At 44.8% G+C, this 20013-nt stretch overlaps 1 protein-coding gene across 1 annotated transcript in view; it reads right to left on the bottom strand.

Moving 5' to 3' along the window:
- Positions 1-4968: 4968 nt before the first annotated feature.
- LOC110617833 overlaps positions 4969-20013 on the bottom strand; it is a gene marked incomplete at its 3' end in the record, with an annotated part of 55984 nt that continues 40939 nt past the window's right edge. Inside the window, exon 5 of the mRNA XM_043957752.1 lies at positions 4969-5497. Coding sequence (XP_043813687.1) covers positions 4969-5497 — 529 coding nt within the window. The remainder of the gene's footprint in view (positions 5498-20013) is intronic.

The following is a 20013-nucleotide window of genomic DNA, read 5'->3' as shown; positions in this document are numbered from 1 at the left end:
TAGTGGAAAGTGATCTTTCCTTGTTGCAGCATTTAACTTTCTGTAGTCCATGCACACTCTCCATCCATTCTGAACTCTTGTGGGAACAAGTTCTCCTTCAGCATTTGGAATGATGGTAATTCCAGTTTTCTTTGGAACTACATGCACAGGACTCACCCATTTGCTATCAGAGATTGGATATATGATACCTGCATCAAGGAGCTTGACTATTTCTTTCTTTACTACCTCCATCATAGGTGGATTCAGTCTTCTTTGAGCACCTCTAACTGGCTTGCATTCATCCTTCATGTGTATTCTATGCAAGCATGTGGAAGGAGAAATACCTTTGATGTCATCTATGGTCCACCCTATGGCTCCTTTATGCTTCTGTAGCACTTTCAAGAGGCTTGCTTCTTCATGTGTGCTCAATTCATTGGACACTATTACTGGTAGTGTCTTGTTAGCTCCTAGGTACATGTATTTCAGATGGTCTGGGAGAGGCTTCAGATCTGATTCTGGTGCTTTCTGACTTGACTGCAAAGGCGAGCTGGAAGAGCTTGCTTGCACTGGAGGCTGTGGAACAAGGTTCGACGGCCAAAGGATGTCTGTATTTGGCGGCCGAAAAGTTTCAGTCTGTGCAGGCTCATTCTGAAGTGGAGCAACAGAATTCGGTGTCTAAAGGACGGTCAGATTCGGCGGCCGAAAGAGGTCTGGATTTGGCGGCCGAATGTTTTCAGTGTGCTGGGCAAACTGTGGCGCTGGATTCTGTGTCTGGAAGGCAGTCAAGTTCGGTGACTGAAAGTTGTCTGTATTCGACGGCCGAAAGTCTTCAAGCTGCGCAACATCAATCTGTTGGATGCTACAGACTGTTTCTTTGAGTTTTGGCTCTTTCTGGCTCCCAATCTGTACCTGATCAGTATCTCTGCAAAAATCACTGTTAAGAATATCATCTTGATTTTCATCAAAAATTTCCTGACTCAAGCAGTCAATAATATCAAGACCATAAACAGGGGACATATCATGTGGATATTTCATGGCATCATAGACATTAAACTTAATTACTTCCCCTTCAAACTCCATAGTGAGAGTACCATCATGCACATCGATCTTAGTTCTAGCAGTACTCAAGAAAGGTCGTCCAAGAAGGATATCAGAACTAGTATTGCAACTATCTTCCTTAGTATCAATCACATAAAAATCAGCAGGAAAGACAAGTTCATCTACTTGAACTAACACATCTTCTAGAACACCTCTGGGATATACCACAGATCTATCAGCTAATTGGATCACAACTTTTGTGTCTTTCAGTGCACATGCATTTAGAGATTTATAGATGGAAAGAGGCATAACATTGATGGATGCACCAAGATCACACATGGCTTTCTTAATTCCAACATTCCCAATCTTGTAAGAAATAACAAACATTCCTTTGTCTTTGCACTTAGTAGGGAGTTCTCTTTTAATAACAGCAGTAACAACCTCACCTACACTTACTTTTTCTCTCTCAGCAAGCTTTCTTCTGTTGGTACACAACTCTTTTAGAAATTTTGCGTACCTGGGAATTTGCTTAACAGCATCTAGCAGAGGTATGTTGATTTGGACCTTTCTGAAGGTGTCAAGGATCTCCTTTTCTTCCTTTTCTTTTTGTGTTCTTTTAAATCTTTTTGGAAAAGGAGGTGGAATGTGAAAGCTTACCTTTTGATCAGTCTTCTGCGCAGGAGGTGCTTCAGGTTGCGCTGGAGGGGCTTCAGGTTGCGCTGGAGGGGCTTCAGGTTGCCTTGGCTTTGGCGCAACTTGTGTTTCAGAAAGCGCAGGGAAGGTTTCAGATGGCACAGGATTTGGTGCTATTTGCCTTTCTTCCTCATATCTTACATTTTGAAGCTCTTTTCCACTTCTCAAAGTAATAGCACTGACATTCTGTCTGGGGTTAGTTTCAGTTTGAGAAGGGAGTTTATCTTGGGTTTCAGAATTGCTTCCGGATGTGACCATCAGATCTATACGCTGATTGAGTCTTTGTATAGCACCGGCCATGGACTCCATCATCTTTTCAAGGCGTTGGATGGGATTTGAAGGTGCTGGTTGGGCTTGATTCCTTTGATAGTTCTGATTGTTATTGGCCCTTCCGTAGCTGAAATTGGGGTGGTCTCTCCAACCTGGATTGTATGTGTTTGAATATGGATCATGTCTAGGCTGGTTGTTATACCTTCCAATGGCATTAACTTGCTGGTTGTCTTCTTGCAGAGTAGGACATTGATCAGTTGGATGTCCTACATATGAACAGATTCCACATGGCCTAGGCGGCTGGGCTGCTTGCATCTGTTGGGCCAGTTCTATGGCAAAACCTTTCATAATAGATGTCAATTCAGAAACAGTAGGTGAATTTACCTCATAGACTCCTCTTTGCAGTTGCTTTTCTTCTCCATATTGCCTAGATGAGGCTGCAAGTGTAGAGATCAACTCTCGCATCTCCCTAGGTGTTTTGTCTGCAATGGATCCTCCACAAGCTACATCTATGAATCTTCTTTCTAATGAGAGCAATCCTCCATAAAAGAACTGTATGAGGGACCTATCTGACATATCATGTTGAGGACAACCTGTACACAGTCTTTCAAACCTTTCCCAATAATCATATAAATTCTCAGTTGGTTTTTGTCTTATGCTAGTGATTTCTCTTATTATGCCAATTGACTTAGATGTTGGGAAGTATTTGTTCAAAAAGGTTTGGACCATATCATCCCAAGAAGTTATAGATCCAGGTGGCAAATAAAATAACCAATCTTTAGCAAAGTCATCTAATGAAAAGGGAAAAGCTCTTAATTTAACATGATCTTTAGAGATACCTTGAGGTCTCATAGATGAGCATACAATATTAAACTCTTTCAAGTGCTTGTGTGGATTTTCATTTCGCAAACCTCTAAATTTAGGGAGAAGATGAATCAAACCTGTCTTTAGTTCAAAAGGAACTATCAGAGGTGGATAGGTGATGCAAAGTGGTGCTTGATCACCTACAGGTGTTGCTAACTCTCTCATGGTTCTTTCTCTTGGCATTTATGGTCTCATGGCTGGATTTTCTTGAATTATTTAGTTCTGGACAGCATGTCCATTAGGGGCAGCAGCTTGTGCATTTGGTTCTGCCATTGGTGCAAAATTCGGTTGCTGGAGCAAGGAAGGTTCGGCGGCCGAAGGTGGATGGGGTTCGGCGGCCGAAGGTTGGGCAGAATGCTCGGCAGCTTGCTTTCCTAACCTTCTGAGGGTACGTTCAATTTCTGGATCAAAGGGCAGAGTGTCCCTGCGTACATATCTGGTCATGAAAGAAAAATAAACAAGTAAAATCAATTCCCCGGCAACGGCGCCAATTTTTGACTCGCGGTTATCGAAGCTGGTAAAAAATAACCTCTACGGTTATCAACAATCTTACAACTGCAGATAGTGGTAAAGGATCGAATCTACAGAGAATTGAATACTTATCTATTTTTCCCAAACAAGATCAAGAGAATCAACTGAAAGCACAATTGGAGGTAAGTAACTGAAGGCAGATCAAAAGTAAAGTGCAATAAAGTAAAAAGGGGGGGTTTGATATTATTTTGACTAACAACTATTAAAAGCAATTAAAACAGCAAGTAATCAAAATAAAAGAGGAAATCAATATGAGAAAGGTCTAGTTGAAGATATGGATCCACTTTGGTTGTTTGGGTTGATCATTGAAATTTATGTTCTCTTAATTGGTTCAATAGATTGGTTATGGGGATGGAAAATGCTTCTCACCACCATGTCTCTCCTTATGATTAAATCAATTAGGGAACGTTCTCTGATCAATTACTAATTAACAAATTGCCAAGGAACGTCCTTGGGCCTTAGGCATCAAAACAATTGTCAATTGCATATAGAATGAGAGAGATCCAACCCTAGCTACTCAAACGCATGAGATGTTGCTAGATCATACAATTCCTTAGTTTTTACACCAAGTGTTCTTAGGTTGGAATATTTTCAGCAATTACGGACTAATAAATATCCCAACTAACAATCAATTAACTTTGCAATTAAGAATCAAGTGGCCAATTTGATCAAAACAACAAAGCAATCTTAGATTTAAGCACTCAATTGCATGAATATTGAACAAACCAAAAGCAAACACTTTATGTTCAGATCTCACAACCTTTTAAACAACCTTAGTTTCAACCAAAATTCAACTAGAATTAAGGGTTTCAGCCACTCATGGCTGAACCAAAACAAAAAGTAGAAGAAGAGAAGAAAGAAGGAGAACCGGCGGTCGAAGGTGGAGGGAGGAGTGGCGGCCGAACCTTGGAGGAGTGATGGTGATGTTCAATCTTCAAATATGCCTCTTCATGTCTTCTTGAGGCCTTTAAATAAGTCTTAGGAGGCTGCCTAGGGTTTCTTGGGTGTCCATGCAACTTTTAGAGGCTGCCCAAAATGCCCTTGGTCTAATATGTGCCTTCTATGTGCATGTGAGAAGGCAAGGGAGGGGCTTTTTGGTCTTTTAATTGCTGTCCAAGGTGTGTCCAAGAAGTCTTCTTCACATTATTCTTGCCACTCATGCACTAAAGAGGAAGGTGGAGCCTCCTTTTGAATTTTGAATGTGCATGGCATGAAGTGGGAAACATGTGATCTTCAAGATTTGGCTTCTTGAATAAGGAAGAGGCAGTTCGGGGGGACTTTCGGCCGCCTAAACTTGTTTTCGGAAGCTGGACTTTCGGCTCTGGAGCAGACTTTCGGCCGCCGAATGTGCTTCCGAAGATGGTTGAGTTTCGGCTCTGGACAAGGCTTTCGTCCGCCGAAGGTGCTTCCGAAGGTGGCTTTTCCAGTTTTGGCACTTTTTGGCATTTTTTAGAGCATTTTCTCTTGATTGTCTCTTTACACCTAATATTTGCAAAACATGATTAAAACCACAAAATTAGATAGGAAATGTGTAAATAAACATCAATAAGATCATAATAAAGTAGACTAAAATATGCTCTATCATAAATCATCAATAATATCAAGGCCATAAACAGGAGAAACATCATTGGAAAATTTCATGGCATCATAAATATTAAACTTGATAACTTTCCCTTCAAACTCCATAGTTAATGTGCCATCATGCACATTAATTTTGGTTCTAGCTATGCTTAAGAATGGTCTTCCAAGTAGAATGTCAGAGGTTGTGTTGCTCTTGTCTTCCTCCATGTCAATTACATAAAAATCTGCTGGAAAGACTAGTTGGTCCACTTGCACCAACACATCTTCTAGCACTCCCTTGGGGTAGACAACGGATCGGTCGACCAATTGGATTACAATGCTGGTGCCCTTGAGTGTACCTGCATTTAACAAGTTAAAGATGGAAAGTGGCATGACATTAATTGAAGCCCCAAGGTCACACATGGCCTTCTTTATCCCCACGTTGCCTATTTTACATGAAACGGCAAACATTCCTCTATCCTTGCATTTGGTTGGAAGTTTTCTTTGAATGACAGCTGAGACACACTCCCCCACACTTACTTTTTCACGTTCAGTAAGTTTTCTTCTGTAATACCCGGCTAGACTCCGGTACCGGAATTCCTACCGTCCGGTGGAATCTCAGATGTCGGAAACCTCTAGAAGCGTAAAACCATGTTTTCATAAAATGTTTTTATGTACTTTATAGTTTTAAGCAAGAAAGAAATTAAGTTTTGAATGAAAATGGGCTTGAGAGGAAGACTCAGGTTCGGCCGCCGAACCTCAAGTTCGGCCGCCGAACATCAAGTTCGGCCGCCGAACATGCATGCACTTCGGGAGTGCTTTAGGCCCCCGAAGGCATAAGTGAGGGAAGTCCAGGTTCGGCCGCCGAACATGGCATGCATGCGGAGGCACGTTAGGCCCCCGAAAGTGGCCTGGCCAGCCACCTATAAAAGGGTCTCCTTGTCCGAATGGGCGAGCTTTTCTCCCCATTTTCGGCCAAGGTGAGTTCTCCGCCGTCCCTCGCCGATTTTGAGTCTCTTCCTTCAAATCTTTCATGATGTTCATGAGTTTTCACTTTGTTTTGAAGATTTTGAGCATTAAAGCAAGTTTTGAGGCTTGGAAGACTCAGGAGCTCTTTTCCTTGGTTCTCCAAGTTTAGGTCGTCTCTCTCTCTCGATCTTCAAGTGGTAATAGCCGATCTTGAGCTTATAGTATGTTTTAAACAAGTTTTAAGTTGATTCATAGGGTAGAAATGCATGCTTAGGTTAGTTGAGCTTTGTTAGGTTTTATGTGATTATATGGACAATGTATGTTGGATAAGCATGTTTGATGTATTGTAGTTGGGGTTTAGGATAGTTTGAGACCCCTAGGTGTTGATGTATGTGTGTATGCATGCTTTAAGAGAGTTGGATGCTTGATTTGGAAGGTTGGGAGGAAAGTGTGCATGGAAGAGCTGAGTTTCTGCCCTTTGGGAGAAACCAGGTTCGGCAGCCGAAAGGATTTTCGGCCGCCGAACCTGTCTGTGAGGCAAGCCTTTCGGCTGCCAAAGCTTGCCCCCGAAAATGGACTTTCGTCTCTGGAGGGCACTTTCGGCCGCCGAAGGTGCTGCCGAACCTGCATGACTTTCGGCTCTGGAGGGACTTTCGGCCGCCGAACCTGCCACCGAGAGTGCCCTGTTCAGCCTTCCTTTGCATGTTTTCTATGGATGTTTTGAGGTGTTTTAGGGGGTTTTTTGGGAGTATTTTAGAGTCATATTCATGTTTGTTAGGTCCCTCATTTGAGTCCACCTGTGTAGGTTCGGACCCGAGGAACCGAGGACCCCAGCAGTGAGATAGCTGCTTTCGAGTCTTGTCAGAGCTAGCCAGAGGTGAGTGGAATAACTCTCTATGTTTTCAAAGTAAATAATGAATGTTTTAGCATGATTCACGCATCATGAATGCCATGAGATATATTAGGGTGCTTGCATTAGAATTCACGAATATGTCGCATTGCACATTATGTTGTTGGTGTGGATGAATGTTGAATGATCCATTAGCCCTTATATGGTATGACACGACAGACTATGGAAGTCCGGGTAAGCCTGCACTACGCCCTCAGCATGATTGGATATGTATGTATGCTATGGAAGTCCAGGCGAGCCTGCACTACGCCCTTGGCATAATTGGACTGTATAGAGGGCTAAGTGGTGACAAGTTCTGTAACAGCCCGGAAACTGAACTGCTACCGGCACTAGGATCTAGATCGACTTAAGGTCGCCGGGACCCGTAGTAAGCCTGCTATACTGTCTGTGTACCTGTGAAATCCCATACATGATCATACATTTTCTATTGAAACTTTTCTTTCCTCTAGGGCTTAACCTGTGCATGCACTCTTTCTGGTCTAATAACTCATAATGTTAAGCCTGGATTTCTCATATGCATTAACATTCAAAGAAACATACATAAACTGATCATGTGATTACCACAAGGGATTACAACTCTTATAAGTCAAGCACTAAGCTACACACTATACATTATCTCTTTACATCAACATGTCCATACTAGCTATTACATAACTCTGCTTCTTCACACTCTGCTGGACTCCCTCTGGACTCTAAACCTGCACAACTGGGATTAGGGGAGAGGGATGAGCTATACAAGCCCAATGAGCAGAACGATATAAACCATAAGTTGAAAACATGATCTTATGGAATGCACTACAGCACATCATCTCAGGGACAGACATGACCACCAACAATCCCACTCAAAGGATGCCTGGCCTAGCCAGGTCTTACAACCTCAATCTGCCTGGTCCGGCCAGGTCCTACACTCTGCCTGCCTGGCCCAGCCAGGTCTTACTATCTCTGCTGCCTGAGCTAGTCAGGTCTTACCTACAGATGGCTGCCTGGCCCGGCCAGGTCTTATAACAGAGTTTGGGCTATTGGAGTCACCTTGGTCTATCCACAGCCTCATACACATCGTATATGCAATGCGTCATCTTCGTGAAACTAATGCAAGCATCCTACTATAATCTTATGATGCATGACATATGCTCCAAATAGTTTAGTTCTGAAAAGAGAAGTTCCACTCACCTCTGGCTGATTCTGTACTAACTCTGCAGGTCGGAACCTGTGCTCACTGCTGACTTCCCTGATTCCTCTGGTCCGTACCTACACAGGTGGACTCAAATGAGGGACCAAACTAACTCACGAACAGCTCTAAGAAACTCCCCAAACGCCCCCTCTAACAGATCCTAAAACAAGCACATAAAACATGCAAAAGAAAGCTGGACAGGGCACTTTCGGCGGCAGGTTCGGCGGCCGAAACTCCCCTCTAGAGACGAAACTCATGCATGTTCGGCGGCACCTTCGGCAGCCGAAAGTCTCGTCCAGAGACGAAACTCAACCTTCGGCGGCACTTTCGACGGCCGAACCTTGCCTCCAGAGACGAAAGTCCAAAAGTTCGGGGGCAAGCTTTGGCAGCCGAAACTGCCTCCACAAGGGGTTCGGCGGCCGAATCTTCCTTCGGCGGCCGAACCTGGTTTTGCCCGTTGGGCAGAATCCTGCTCTGTTTCATGCAAAACTTACCCAAAACGTACCCAACATGCATATCAACTACTCCCAACTAGCACATACCATAAATCATGCATAAAGAGGTTCAAAACTATTCTAAAACCTCAAACAACACTTAACATGCTTGAACATCAACATCTCCCAAACCTCTCACCTACACCTACTCATGCATACTACCCATCAAACTTCCATAAAACCTTTAAAAATCATCAAAGAAGTTCAGGATCCACCCTTACCTCCTTAAGAACTTGAGGATGAGTGCTCTTAACGTGGAGAAATGGAGAAAACCTCTTCCAAAGCTCCAAACTATCAAACTTGCTATTTTTGCTCAAAACCTTCAAAACACACCAAAACTCGTAAAACCCTTGAAAGATTTGGTGAAAAACATGAAAAACATGAAAGTCAACTTGAGAGAGGCTTGAACTCACCTCTGGCTGCAAGTGGAGGAGAAATATCCTCCTTCCACCGACCCTTGGCCCTTAAATAGGTGGCTGGCCAGACCACCTTCGGCAGCCGAATGTGAATTCGAAACCATGCAATATTCGGCAGCCGAAAGTGACCTTCGGCGGCCGAAAGTGACCTTCGGCGGCCGAACCTTTGCATTTCTCCCTTGTTGCTTTTCTTTCAAAAACTCATTTTACATTATACTTAAAACCTTCAAAACTCTAAAATACACATGAAAACATATGTCTTACCCTTCTCGAGGGTTCCGACACCCGAAATTCCACCAGACTATAGGAATTCCGATGCCGGACTCAAGCCGGGTATTACATTCTCCCCCCCTTAAGAACATTCGTCCCCGAATGTTCCTCAAACAACGAAACACAAATACACATAAACACATAGCAAAGGGGAAAACCTAACCTTAAAACAGATATGGATATTGCTGGAGCATAGACTCCCGTGTCTCCCAAGTGCACTCTTCTATGTTGTGGTGGTTCCACAGGACTTTCACCATTGGTATTTCCTTGTTTCTCAGCTTTCGAATCTGGGTGTCCAAGATCCTCACTGGCTGCTCGACATATGTGAGATCTCCAAGGATCTCGACATCAGGTTCACTGAGAACCTTCTCTGGATCTGACACAAACTTTCTCAACACAGAAACATGAAATACCGGGTGAATTCGTTCCATCGATGTAGGTAAATCCAGCTTATACGACACATTCCCGATCTTCTGCAAAATCTCAAAGGGACCTATGTACCGTGGAGCCAATTTACCCTTCTTTCCAAAGCGAACCACTCCTTTCATTGGAGACACTTTCAGCAATACCATATCCCCCTCCTGGAACTCTATCTGCTTCCTACGGATGTCTGCATAGCTTTTCTGTCTGCTTACAGCTGTTCTGATTCTCTCTCTGATCACAGGCACTAACTTGCTGGTAATCTCAACTAACTCTGGCCCTGCAAGAGCCTTCTCTCCTACCTCTTCCCAGCAAACAGGTGTTCTGCACTTCCTCCCATACAGGGCTTCATAAGGGGCCATCCCTATGCTAGCATGATGGCTATTGTTGTAGGCAAACTCCACCAGAGGTAGATGCTGCCTCCAAGAACCGCCAAAGTCTAACATACACATTCTCAGCATATCTTCTATGGTCTGGATGGTCCTTTCTGACTGACCGTCTGTCTGTGGATGGAAAGCGGTGCTGAAATCCAACCTTGTGCCCATAGCAGCTTGCAGACTCCGCCAAAACCTGGAGGTAAACTGAGGTCCTCTATCTGATACGATCGACACTGGAACTCCATGCAGCTTGACTATTTCTTCTACATAGACCTGCGCCAACTTGTCCACAGAATAGTTGCTCCTGACTGGAATGAAGTGAGCAGATTTCTTCAGTCTGTCCACAATCACCCATATGGAGTCTAGCCTGTTGGACGTCGCTGGTAACCCCACTACAAAATCCATAGCGATGTTCTCCCATTTCCATTCTGGGATCGGCAGTGGGTTAAGCATTCCAGCCGGCTTCTGGTGTTCTAGCTTCACCCTTTGACATGTCTCGCAGGCTGACACAAACTGTGCTACTTCCTTTTTCATCGCTGGCCACCAATACACCCTTCTCAGATCTTGATACATCTTGGTGGCTCCAGGGTGAATGCTATATCTTGCACTATGAGCTTCCCTCATAATGTCTTCCTTCAAACTGCTATCATCTGGTACACATAATCTTTTACCGTGTCGAAGAATCCCCTCATTGTCAAATCTACACTCTGCACTGTTACCAGACTGAACAGTCCTGGCAATCTTCACTAACTCAGGGTCTTCGTGCTGTTTCAGAGCCACTTGCTCTAGAAACACTGGTGTAACTCTCATCTGTGCAATCAAAGCACCTGTACCAGATAACTGCAACTGTAGTCCTTCATCCATGAGTCTGTAAAAGTCCTTCACCACCGGTCTTCTCTCTACTGCAATGTGGGATAAACTGCCAAGTGACTTCCGGCTTAAGGCATCAGCTACAACATTAGCCTTACCCGGATGATACTGGATCTTGCAATCGTAATCACTAAGCAATTCTACCCACCGTCTTTGCCTCAAATTTAATTCTCTCTGACTCAAGATGTGCTGCAGGCTCTTATGATCCGTATAGATCTCACACTTTACCCCATAGAGGTAATGCCTCCACATCTTAAGTGCAAAGATAACAGCTGCCATCTCAAGATCGTGTGTCGGGTAGTTCAGCTCGTGCTTCTTCAGCTGTCTAGAAGCATAAGCTATCACTCTGTCTTTCTGCATTAACACACAACCTAATCCCACTCGGGATGCATCACAGAATACTGTGAAGTCTTCATCACTGATCGGCAGAGTTAACACCGGTGCTAAAGTCAACCGTCTCTTCAACTCTTCAAAACTCGCATCACAATCCTCTGACCATACGAACTTCTGATTCTTCCTGGTCAGTCTGGTCATAGGAGCAGCTATCTTCGAAAAGTCCTGAACGAACCTCCGATAGTAGCCTGCCAAACCCAAAAAACTCTTGATCTCAGTCACGGTCATGGGTGTAGGCCAATTGGCTACTGCTTCTACCTTCTGGGGATCTACTGCTATTCCTTCTTCTGATACTACATGTCCTAAAAAGGAAATGCTCCTGAGCTAGAACTCACATTTGGAGAACTTGGCATACAAGCCATGCTCTCTCAAGGTTTGCAAAACGATCCTCAAATGCTGGGCATGTTCTGCTGCATTCCTGGAGTACACCAAAATATCATCTACAAAGACGATCACAAAACGATCCAAGTACTCCCTGAAAACCTTGTTCATGAGATCCATGAATGCTGCAGGGGCATTAGTCAACCCGAACGGCATCACTAGGAACTCATAATGCCCGTATCTAGTCCGAAACGCAGTCTTGGATACATCCTCTTCTCTGATCTTTAACTGGTGGTATCCGGATCTCAGATCTATCTTCGAAAAACAACCTGCTCTTGTCAATTGGTCGAATAGATCATCGATCCTGGGTAAAGGATACTTGTTCTTAATAGTGACTTTGTTCAACTGTCTGTAGTCGACACAAAGTCGAAGGGGTCCATCCTTCTTTCTGACAAATAATGCTGGAGCACCCCAGGGTGAGGTACTCGGGCGGATGAAACCCTTAGCTACCAAATCCTGTAACTGCTCTTTCAACTCTTTCAACTCTGCTGGTGCCATCCTATAGGGAGGAATAGAGATCGGTCTGGTACCGGGCATCAACTCTATCTCGAACTCTATGTCCCTATCAGGTGGTAGTCCTGGAAGCTCTTCAGGAAACACATCTGGAAATTCTCTAACAACTGGTACTGAGGACGGTTCCCTAACCCGACTGTCTAGCTCTCTCACATAAGCTAGGAACCCTTGACACCCTTTCCTCAACATCCTACAAGCCTGGAGGGCTGAGATCAAACCCCTAGGTGTCCCTCTCCTGTCTCCTCTGAAGACACACTCTGACCCATCCTGGTCTCTGAGACTCACTACCTTGTCCCTACAGTGCAAGGTAGCACTATAGGTAGATAACCAATCCATCCCTAGAATGACATCAACATCTGTCAACTCTAGAACCACAAGGTCAGCTGGAAGGCATCTATCCTCTATAAACACTGGACTGAACTGATAAACTGACTCTGCCAATGATGGGTCACATCTAGGTCCACTGACCCAGAGAGGACTGTAATACCCGGTTAGATTCCGGCATCGGAATCCCTACCTTCCGGCGGAATCTCCGTTGGAATTTGGAATTTTGATGATGCCAGAGTCTTCTAGAGGAGTAAAATGTGATTTCTAAAATGTTTTTACTGATTTCATGGTTTTAAATGAAAAAGAATTGAATTTTTAAAAAGAAAAGACCAAGGAGGCATTTGCCAGGTTCGGCCGCCGAAAGTAAAGTTCGGCCGCCGAACATGGGAAGGTTTCGGGAGCGCTTTTGGCCTCCGAAAGCCTTGTTTGAATGAACCAGGTTCGGCCGCCGAACCTCAAGTTCGGCCGCCGAACATGCATGAGTTTAGGGGGCACGTTTGGCTGCCGAAGGTGGTTCAGCAGGCCACCTATAAAGAGCCCTCAGATCGGAAATGGGCGAGTTTTCTCCCCATTCTCGAGCTCAGGTGAGTTTTTGCCCTCCTTTGGTCATTTTCATGTTTTCTCTACCCATCCCTCAAGTTTTTCATGAGATCTACACTTACTTTGAAGTTTTGAAGCCTAAATAGAAGTTTTGGAGTTTGGAGGCTTTTGGAGCTTGGATCCTCCACACCTCCGAGTTAGGGATCGCACCACCCCTCGATCTTCAAGAGGTAAGTGTAGATCCTTACCTTCCTAATGTTTTAAATGAAGTTTTAAGTGAGTTTATAGGAGTTTTAATGGGTAGATATGCATGTTTAGGTTTATGTGGGTTTTATGCCCAATGTATGTTTACGCCTGGTTATGTGATGTTATGTTGAATGTTTAAGCTAGTTTATGCATGTGGGAGAGTGTATGCATGATTGGGAAAGAGCAAGTGAGCTTATGGGTTGTTTTGATGGTTTTGGCCTATGTGGGTCATAAGCTATCCATGTATGCTTTTGATGTTGTTTGTGGAGTTTAAGCAAGTTGCTAAGCTCCTTTGTGCATGGTTAAGAGTTTGTGCATGTGTTAGGAAGTTTGGTGCTTGTTTTGGGATGTTTAAAATGGTTTGGGGGGCTGTTGGTGCATGAGGCTGAGTTCTGGACGAACTCAGGTTCGGCCGCCGAAGGTGGTTTCGGCCGCCGAACCTGCCTATGGATGCATGGAAAGGCCACCAAACCTTGCCCCCGAAAGTTTTGTTTTGGAGCCGAAGCAGACTTTTGGCCGCCGAAGGTGATGTTCGGCCGCCGAAAGTGCCTGACTTTCGCCTCTAGAGAGAGGGTTCGGCCGCCGAAGGCGCCCCCGAACCTGCATGACTTTCGTCTCTAGAAGGGACCTTCGACCGCCGAAAGTGCCCTGTCCAGCCTTTTCATGAGTGCTCTGTATGCATGTTTCCTTGATGCTTTTAGGTTTTTTTGGGGCGTTGTTTATGAGTTGTTTAGAGTATGTTTGGCACCTCACTGGAGTCCACCTGTGTAGGATCGGACCCGAGTATCCGAGGTGTTTAGCAGTGTCAGCCGTTTCAGAGTCGGCCCCAAGCTAGTCAAAGGTGAGTGGAACTGAACCTCATGTTTTAAAATAAATCAAATGTTAAGCATGTTCATGCATCATGAATACCATGTTATGTAATAGGTTGTTTGCATTAGAATTCACGAATATGATGCATTGCATAATACGATGAAAGTGATGTGGATGAATCTTGAATGATCCTCTAGCCCTCAGTACGATATGATATGACATGATATGACATGGTATGATATGAGATAGAAAGACCAGGTCGCCCCTGGCACTATGCTATGTAAGCGAACACTAGGTGAGGCCTAATCGCCCCTGGTGTAGTTGGATATGTTATGACATGAGTTATGTAAGTGAATACTAGGTGTGGCCTCATCGCCCCTGGTATAGTTGGACATATTACGGTATGTTGAGGGCTATGGGTGACAAATTCATCCTTGATTTGTTATGTTTGTGTTGTGATGCACTCCATGATAGCATACTTTAAAATGAACTGTTTTCCTTGTATGTTTTTCCGCTCACTGGGCTTTATAGCTCACCCCTCTCCCCTAACCCCAGGTTTGCAGGGTCAGAGATAGATCGGGAGATCATCAGGATATGACTATGGTTATGATATGTAATAGAATAGTAGTGGACATGATGTATTGTAAAGTTATGTAATGATGTAAAAGAGTTGTATTGTAAAATAATGTTGTGCAATATGTTCAGAGTTATAGTATTGTGCTTGGCCCGAGTTGGATAATCCCTTTGTACATGAGTTTTACTTTTATGTTGATGTATGTGTTGGACCGAGCTTGACATAGGGTATGCTGACCCTAGGGGTTCTATGAGTTCAGTCATAGTGCATACACAGGTCAAGCTGGTTAAAGGTAAAGTTTTAATTGTTTTATGAATGTTTGTTCATGGTTGGGATTATACTAGCTGTACAGGATGCTTAATAGGCTTGCTACGGGTCCCGGCGGCCTTATGCCGATCTGGATCCTAGCGCCGGTAACGGTCTGAATTTTTAGGTCGTTATAGAATGGTATCAGAGCCCTAGGTTCACATGGTCGGACCTATAGTGTGTCGGGCTCATAGAGGTTATAGAAGGGCAAGCACAGTAGGAGAGATCATGTCCACTAGGATAGGATGTGGAGTCCTGTCTTGTATGATAATGTGAAATGCCATAATGATGTGCATGTGCAGTAATGTTATGCTATGTCTGTGCGGTCGGTTCATGTGTTTCCACATGGACCGTATGATGCTAATAATTATGTGATATGTTATGTTTTCAGAAGTTAAGATGAGAGGAACTCATCGATCTGCCAGATTGACTGAAGCTCCGCCAGAGAATGAGGGCATGGATGCCCATTCCCCTGCTCTGCAGAGGGCAAGATCTTGTAGGAAAATCAGGGAAGGTACATCAAGGGACCCTAGAAGGTCTTTTGGTGCAAGTCGGAGGAGATCAGTTCAGGGTGATATATCATCGGATGTGATGGAAACAGAGGAGGATAACCAGAGAAGAGATAGTAGTTTGGGCATGAGTATGTCAGAAGAGGATATGGGAGAGTCCCAAGGAGGCACTCAGGCCTCGGGCTTTGTTCCACCACAGTATCCACCCTACCCGCAAGGGGCGGGGTATCCGATGGGAGGTACATCGGATTTCTTTAGCTATAACCCATATCCCACCTTTATGCCCTACCCTCCCTTTTACCCACCGTACCCACAGTACCCCATGTTTCCATCCTCATCTTTCTACCCAAGTCCAGCAAACTCTAACCCAGGGAATGCTGCACCTCCACCACCACCAGTAGAACCAATAGTCCCTGATATCCAGATACCCAAACCTGGTTCATCAGTTGGGGGTAAAATGAAGATGACAGACTACCTAAAGTTGGGTGCCCCCAAGTTTGAATCAGGAGATGACCCTTTTGAGTACCTCAGAACGGTGAAGATGATAACTGATGAGTTGGGAGCAAATGACAGTAGAGCCATTCAGATGGCAGGGTTCACATTGAAATGCAAGAAGGCAAGGGAATGGTTCAAAAACTATGTGGACCCAAGGTTGGAAGGCTTATCCTGGGAGCAGTTTGCCAATGAGTTTGCAGGATGGGCATTTCCAGATAGTTCCAGAGAACTGAAGATGATTGAGTTTGAGCAGCTAAGGCAGACGGAAGAGATGAGCGGAGATGAGTTTACAGACAGGTTCCTGGAGCTGTTGCCGTTTGCAGGACAAGGTCTTGACACAGACCTGAAGAAGTCTAAGAGATATGTTATGAAGCTTCACTCCAGGTATTCCTCGTTGATTCAATCAGCAGAAAGGGAGAGTTTCCATGCTATAGTGGATATGGCATGGAAAATGGAGGCTAGTGCCATCATTCAAGGGACAGTTAAACAGTACGTGGCACAGTCTTCGGGTTCCAAAGTCCCGGGGACAAGTGATGTTAATCTCTCCCCTCTGAGCGAGGCTGTCACAAAGAGTAAGAAGGGAGGCAGAGGCCTCAGAAGATCGAAGAAGAGCAAGTTCTGGGATCAGATAAAGTCTGGTATGGGTATAAGTGATGGTTCGAGCTCTGGTTCGGGTAACTCCAGATGTACGAGGTGCGGTAGGCCGCACAAGAGAGTCTGTTTGGTGGGGACAACGGCATGTTTCAGGTGTGGACAGGAGGGGCACATGGCACGTGAGTGTCCCACCGCGACCTTGGTGACACAGTCCCAGCAGACAGCTCCAGGTAGAGTGGCTCAGCCAGGAGCTCCAGCCATGGCGCAGGGCAGAGGCAGAGGAAGAGGGATAGTTCCTTCTTCAATAGGTTCCCATGGAGAAGGTCCATCAGCTTCAGCGCGGATCTTCGCCATGACCCAGCAGGAGGCTAACACATCGAACCCGATGGGATCAGGTAATCTCACTCTAGTATGTTCTGATGTGTATGTTTTATGAACCCTAATGTTTCTCTTTCTTTGTTTGCTTGCGAGTCATTGGGAGGTTGGGCTTGATAGCTTATAAGTTAGAGTATCCCCTTTGGGTCGGTGGACCCAAGTGTGATCCATCAATGGCAGAGTCAGTCTGCCGGTATAGTTCAGAGTATGTTGTGAGTAGATGCCTTCCAGCTGGCCTAGCGGTTCTAGATTTGACTGTTTGACGTCATTCTAGGGTTGGATTGGTTCTTCTACTAGTGGTACTACCTAAGTCTGCAGAGACAAGGTGGTCAAGTTCAGAGGTCTGGATGGATCAGAGGTAGTCCTTAGAGAGGACAGAGTAGGGATACCTAGAGGTTTGTTATCAGCCTTATAGGCTCGTATGTTGCTCAGGAGAGGTTGTCAGGGGTTTCTAGTTTATGTGAGAATGTTTAGCAGTCGAGTCAGGGAGCCGCCTCAATGGCCGTAATCAGAAAAGTTCGTAGATGTTTCCCAGATGAGTTCCCAGGACTACCGCCTGTCAGGGAGATAGAGTTCAAAAGAGATGTAATGCATGGAATTGGACCAATCTCTATCTCTCCCCACAGGATGGTATCAACAGAGTTGAAAAAGTTGTAAGGATCAGTTGCAAGAGTTGGTAGACAAGGGTTCCCATCTAATTGAGCACCTCACCTTGGGGTGTTCCAGTGTTGTTGCGAGGTTGAAAGATGGATCTCAAGGACTATGTATCGACTACAAGTCGTTGAACAAAGTCACTACCCAGGACAAGTATTTGTTACCTTGGATTGACGATCTATTTTAAGCCAGCTAGCAGAAGCTGGTTGCCCTTCCAAAATAGATCTGAAGTCCAGGTACTATCAGTTAAGATCAAGGAAGAAGGTATTCAGAGAGCAGTGTTTAGAGCCAGATATGGGCACTATGAGTCTAGGAATGTCGTTCGGGTTAATGAACGCCCCTACAGCATTCATGGGTCTCATAAGCAAAGTTTTAGTCGGTTTCTGGATCACTCCGTTGTTGTCTTCATTGACGGTACCTCGGTGAGTTCCAGAAATGCAGAAGGGTATGCCCATTATCTGAAATCAGGATTGCAGATCCTGAGAGAACATGGCTTGGATGCCCAGTTCTCCAAATGTGAGTTTCGGTCGAGGAGCATACCTTTCTTGGGTCATGAAATGTCGGGAAAGAAGAGAAAAGTGAGGTAGACCCGAGAAAGTTAAAGTTGTAGCTGACTAGCCCGGGCCCATTATCGTGTCAAAGATCAAGAGCTCCTTGGGGTGGGCCGGTTACCTACTGGAAAGTTCATCCAGAACTTCCCTAGAGTTGCCGCTCCTATGACCAGATGGATCAAAAAGAACCAGAGGATTGTGTGGTCTACTCAGTGTGAAGAAGGCTTTGAAGAGCCGAAGGAAATGTCGATGTCAGCACCAGTGGTGGCTCTGTCCGCCAGTAATGAAGATGTCACAGTGTCCTGTGATGCGTTCCAAGTGGAACTAGATTGTGTGTTAACGTAAAGTGGCCGGATGATTGCTTATGCTTCTAAGTAGCGGAAGGAGCATGAGTTGAATCATCTTACACATGATCTAGAGATGGCGATGATAATCTTTGCACTCAAGATGTGGAGGCGATGCCTGTATAAGGTATGATGGTAGATCCTTACGGGTCGAAAGAGCTTGCAATACATCTTGAGTCAAGGGGGAAGAACCGGTGGCAGAGAAGATGGGTAAAAACTGTGTAGTGGTTATGACTTCAAGGTTCATTTTACGGTTAGGCAAATATTTTGAGAGATGCCCTCAACCGAAAACCACTTGGCAGCTATCCCATCCCTTAGTGCAGTAAGAAGAAGATCAGTAACCAAAGAATGAGAAGAATCGGAACTGCTGTGAGTCAGCAGGAGAGTTTTGAAGTTGCCGCAAAAGGTACGTAGAGTTTCAGAAGAAAGAAGAGTTTTATCAGAGTGCGCAGCGGAAGCAGGAGGAGGTTCTCGAAGAAGTTGAGGTTGCTGGAGGTGTCTCCTAAAGAGAGGGTGACTCATAATGGGCAGAAAGGTAAATTAGCTCTCAAATACATTGGACCCTTGAAATCCTACAAAGGATAGGGAATGTATTCCACGAGTTAGATTTACCTACTTCAAAGGAAGAGCTCCATCCGTTTTTCCATGTTTCCACGGTATATGAGTTCGTGTCGGGTCCGAGTGAGGTTCTGGAAAGAACCAGAGGTGGAGATCATAGAGGATCTCACCTATGTTGAGCAGTTAGTACGGACCGCAGACACACAAGTTAGAAAGTGTGGAAACAAGGAAATCCCTATGGTGCAAGTCCCTTACAATCACCTTAAGATGAAAAGTGCACCAGGGAGACCGAGAGTTCGTACTCCAGTGATACCGTGTTTCTTTATAGACTAGAGTTTATGTATTGTTATGATTGTGCTTATGTTGTGTTTATGCTTGTGCCTGTTTGTTTGAACATTCGAGGACGAATGTTCTTAAAGGGGGGACGAATGTAATACCCGGTTAGATTCCGGCATCGGAATCCCTACCTTCCGGCGGAATCTCCGTTGGAATTTGGAATTTTGATGATGCCAGAGTCTTCTAGAGGAGTAAAATGTGATTTCTAAAATGTTTTTACTGATTTCATGGTTTTAAATGAAAAAGAATTGAATTTTTAAAAAGAAAAGACTAAGGAGGCATTTGCCAGGTTCGGCCGCCGAAAGTAAAGTTCGGCCGCCGAACATGGGAAGGTTTCGGGAGCGCTTTTGGCCTCCGAAAGCCTTGTTTGAATGAACCAGGTTCGACCGCCGAACCTCAAGTTCGGCCGCCGAACATGCATGAGTTTAGGGGGCACGTTAGGCTCCCGAAGGTGGTTCAGCAGGCCACCTATAAAGAGCCCTCAGATCGGAAATGGGCGAGTTTTCTCCCCATTCTCGAGCTCAGGTGAGTTTTTGCCCTCCTTTGGTCATTTTCATGTTTTCTCTACCCATCCCTCAAGTTTTTCATGAGATCTACCCTTACTTTGAAGTTTTGAAGCCCAAATAGAAGTTTTGGAGTTTGGAGGCTTTTGGAGCTTGGATCCTCCACACCTCC

The sequence above is a fragment of the Manihot esculenta genome, chromosome 6, assembly GCF_001659605.2.
Source record: "Manihot esculenta cultivar AM560-2 chromosome 6, M.esculenta_v8, whole genome shotgun sequence".
NCBI lineage: Eukaryota > Viridiplantae > Streptophyta > Magnoliopsida > Malpighiales > Euphorbiaceae > Manihot > Manihot esculenta.
Note: the sequence above shows the minus strand (reverse complement) of the source record. Positions and strands in the feature narration are given on the sequence as shown.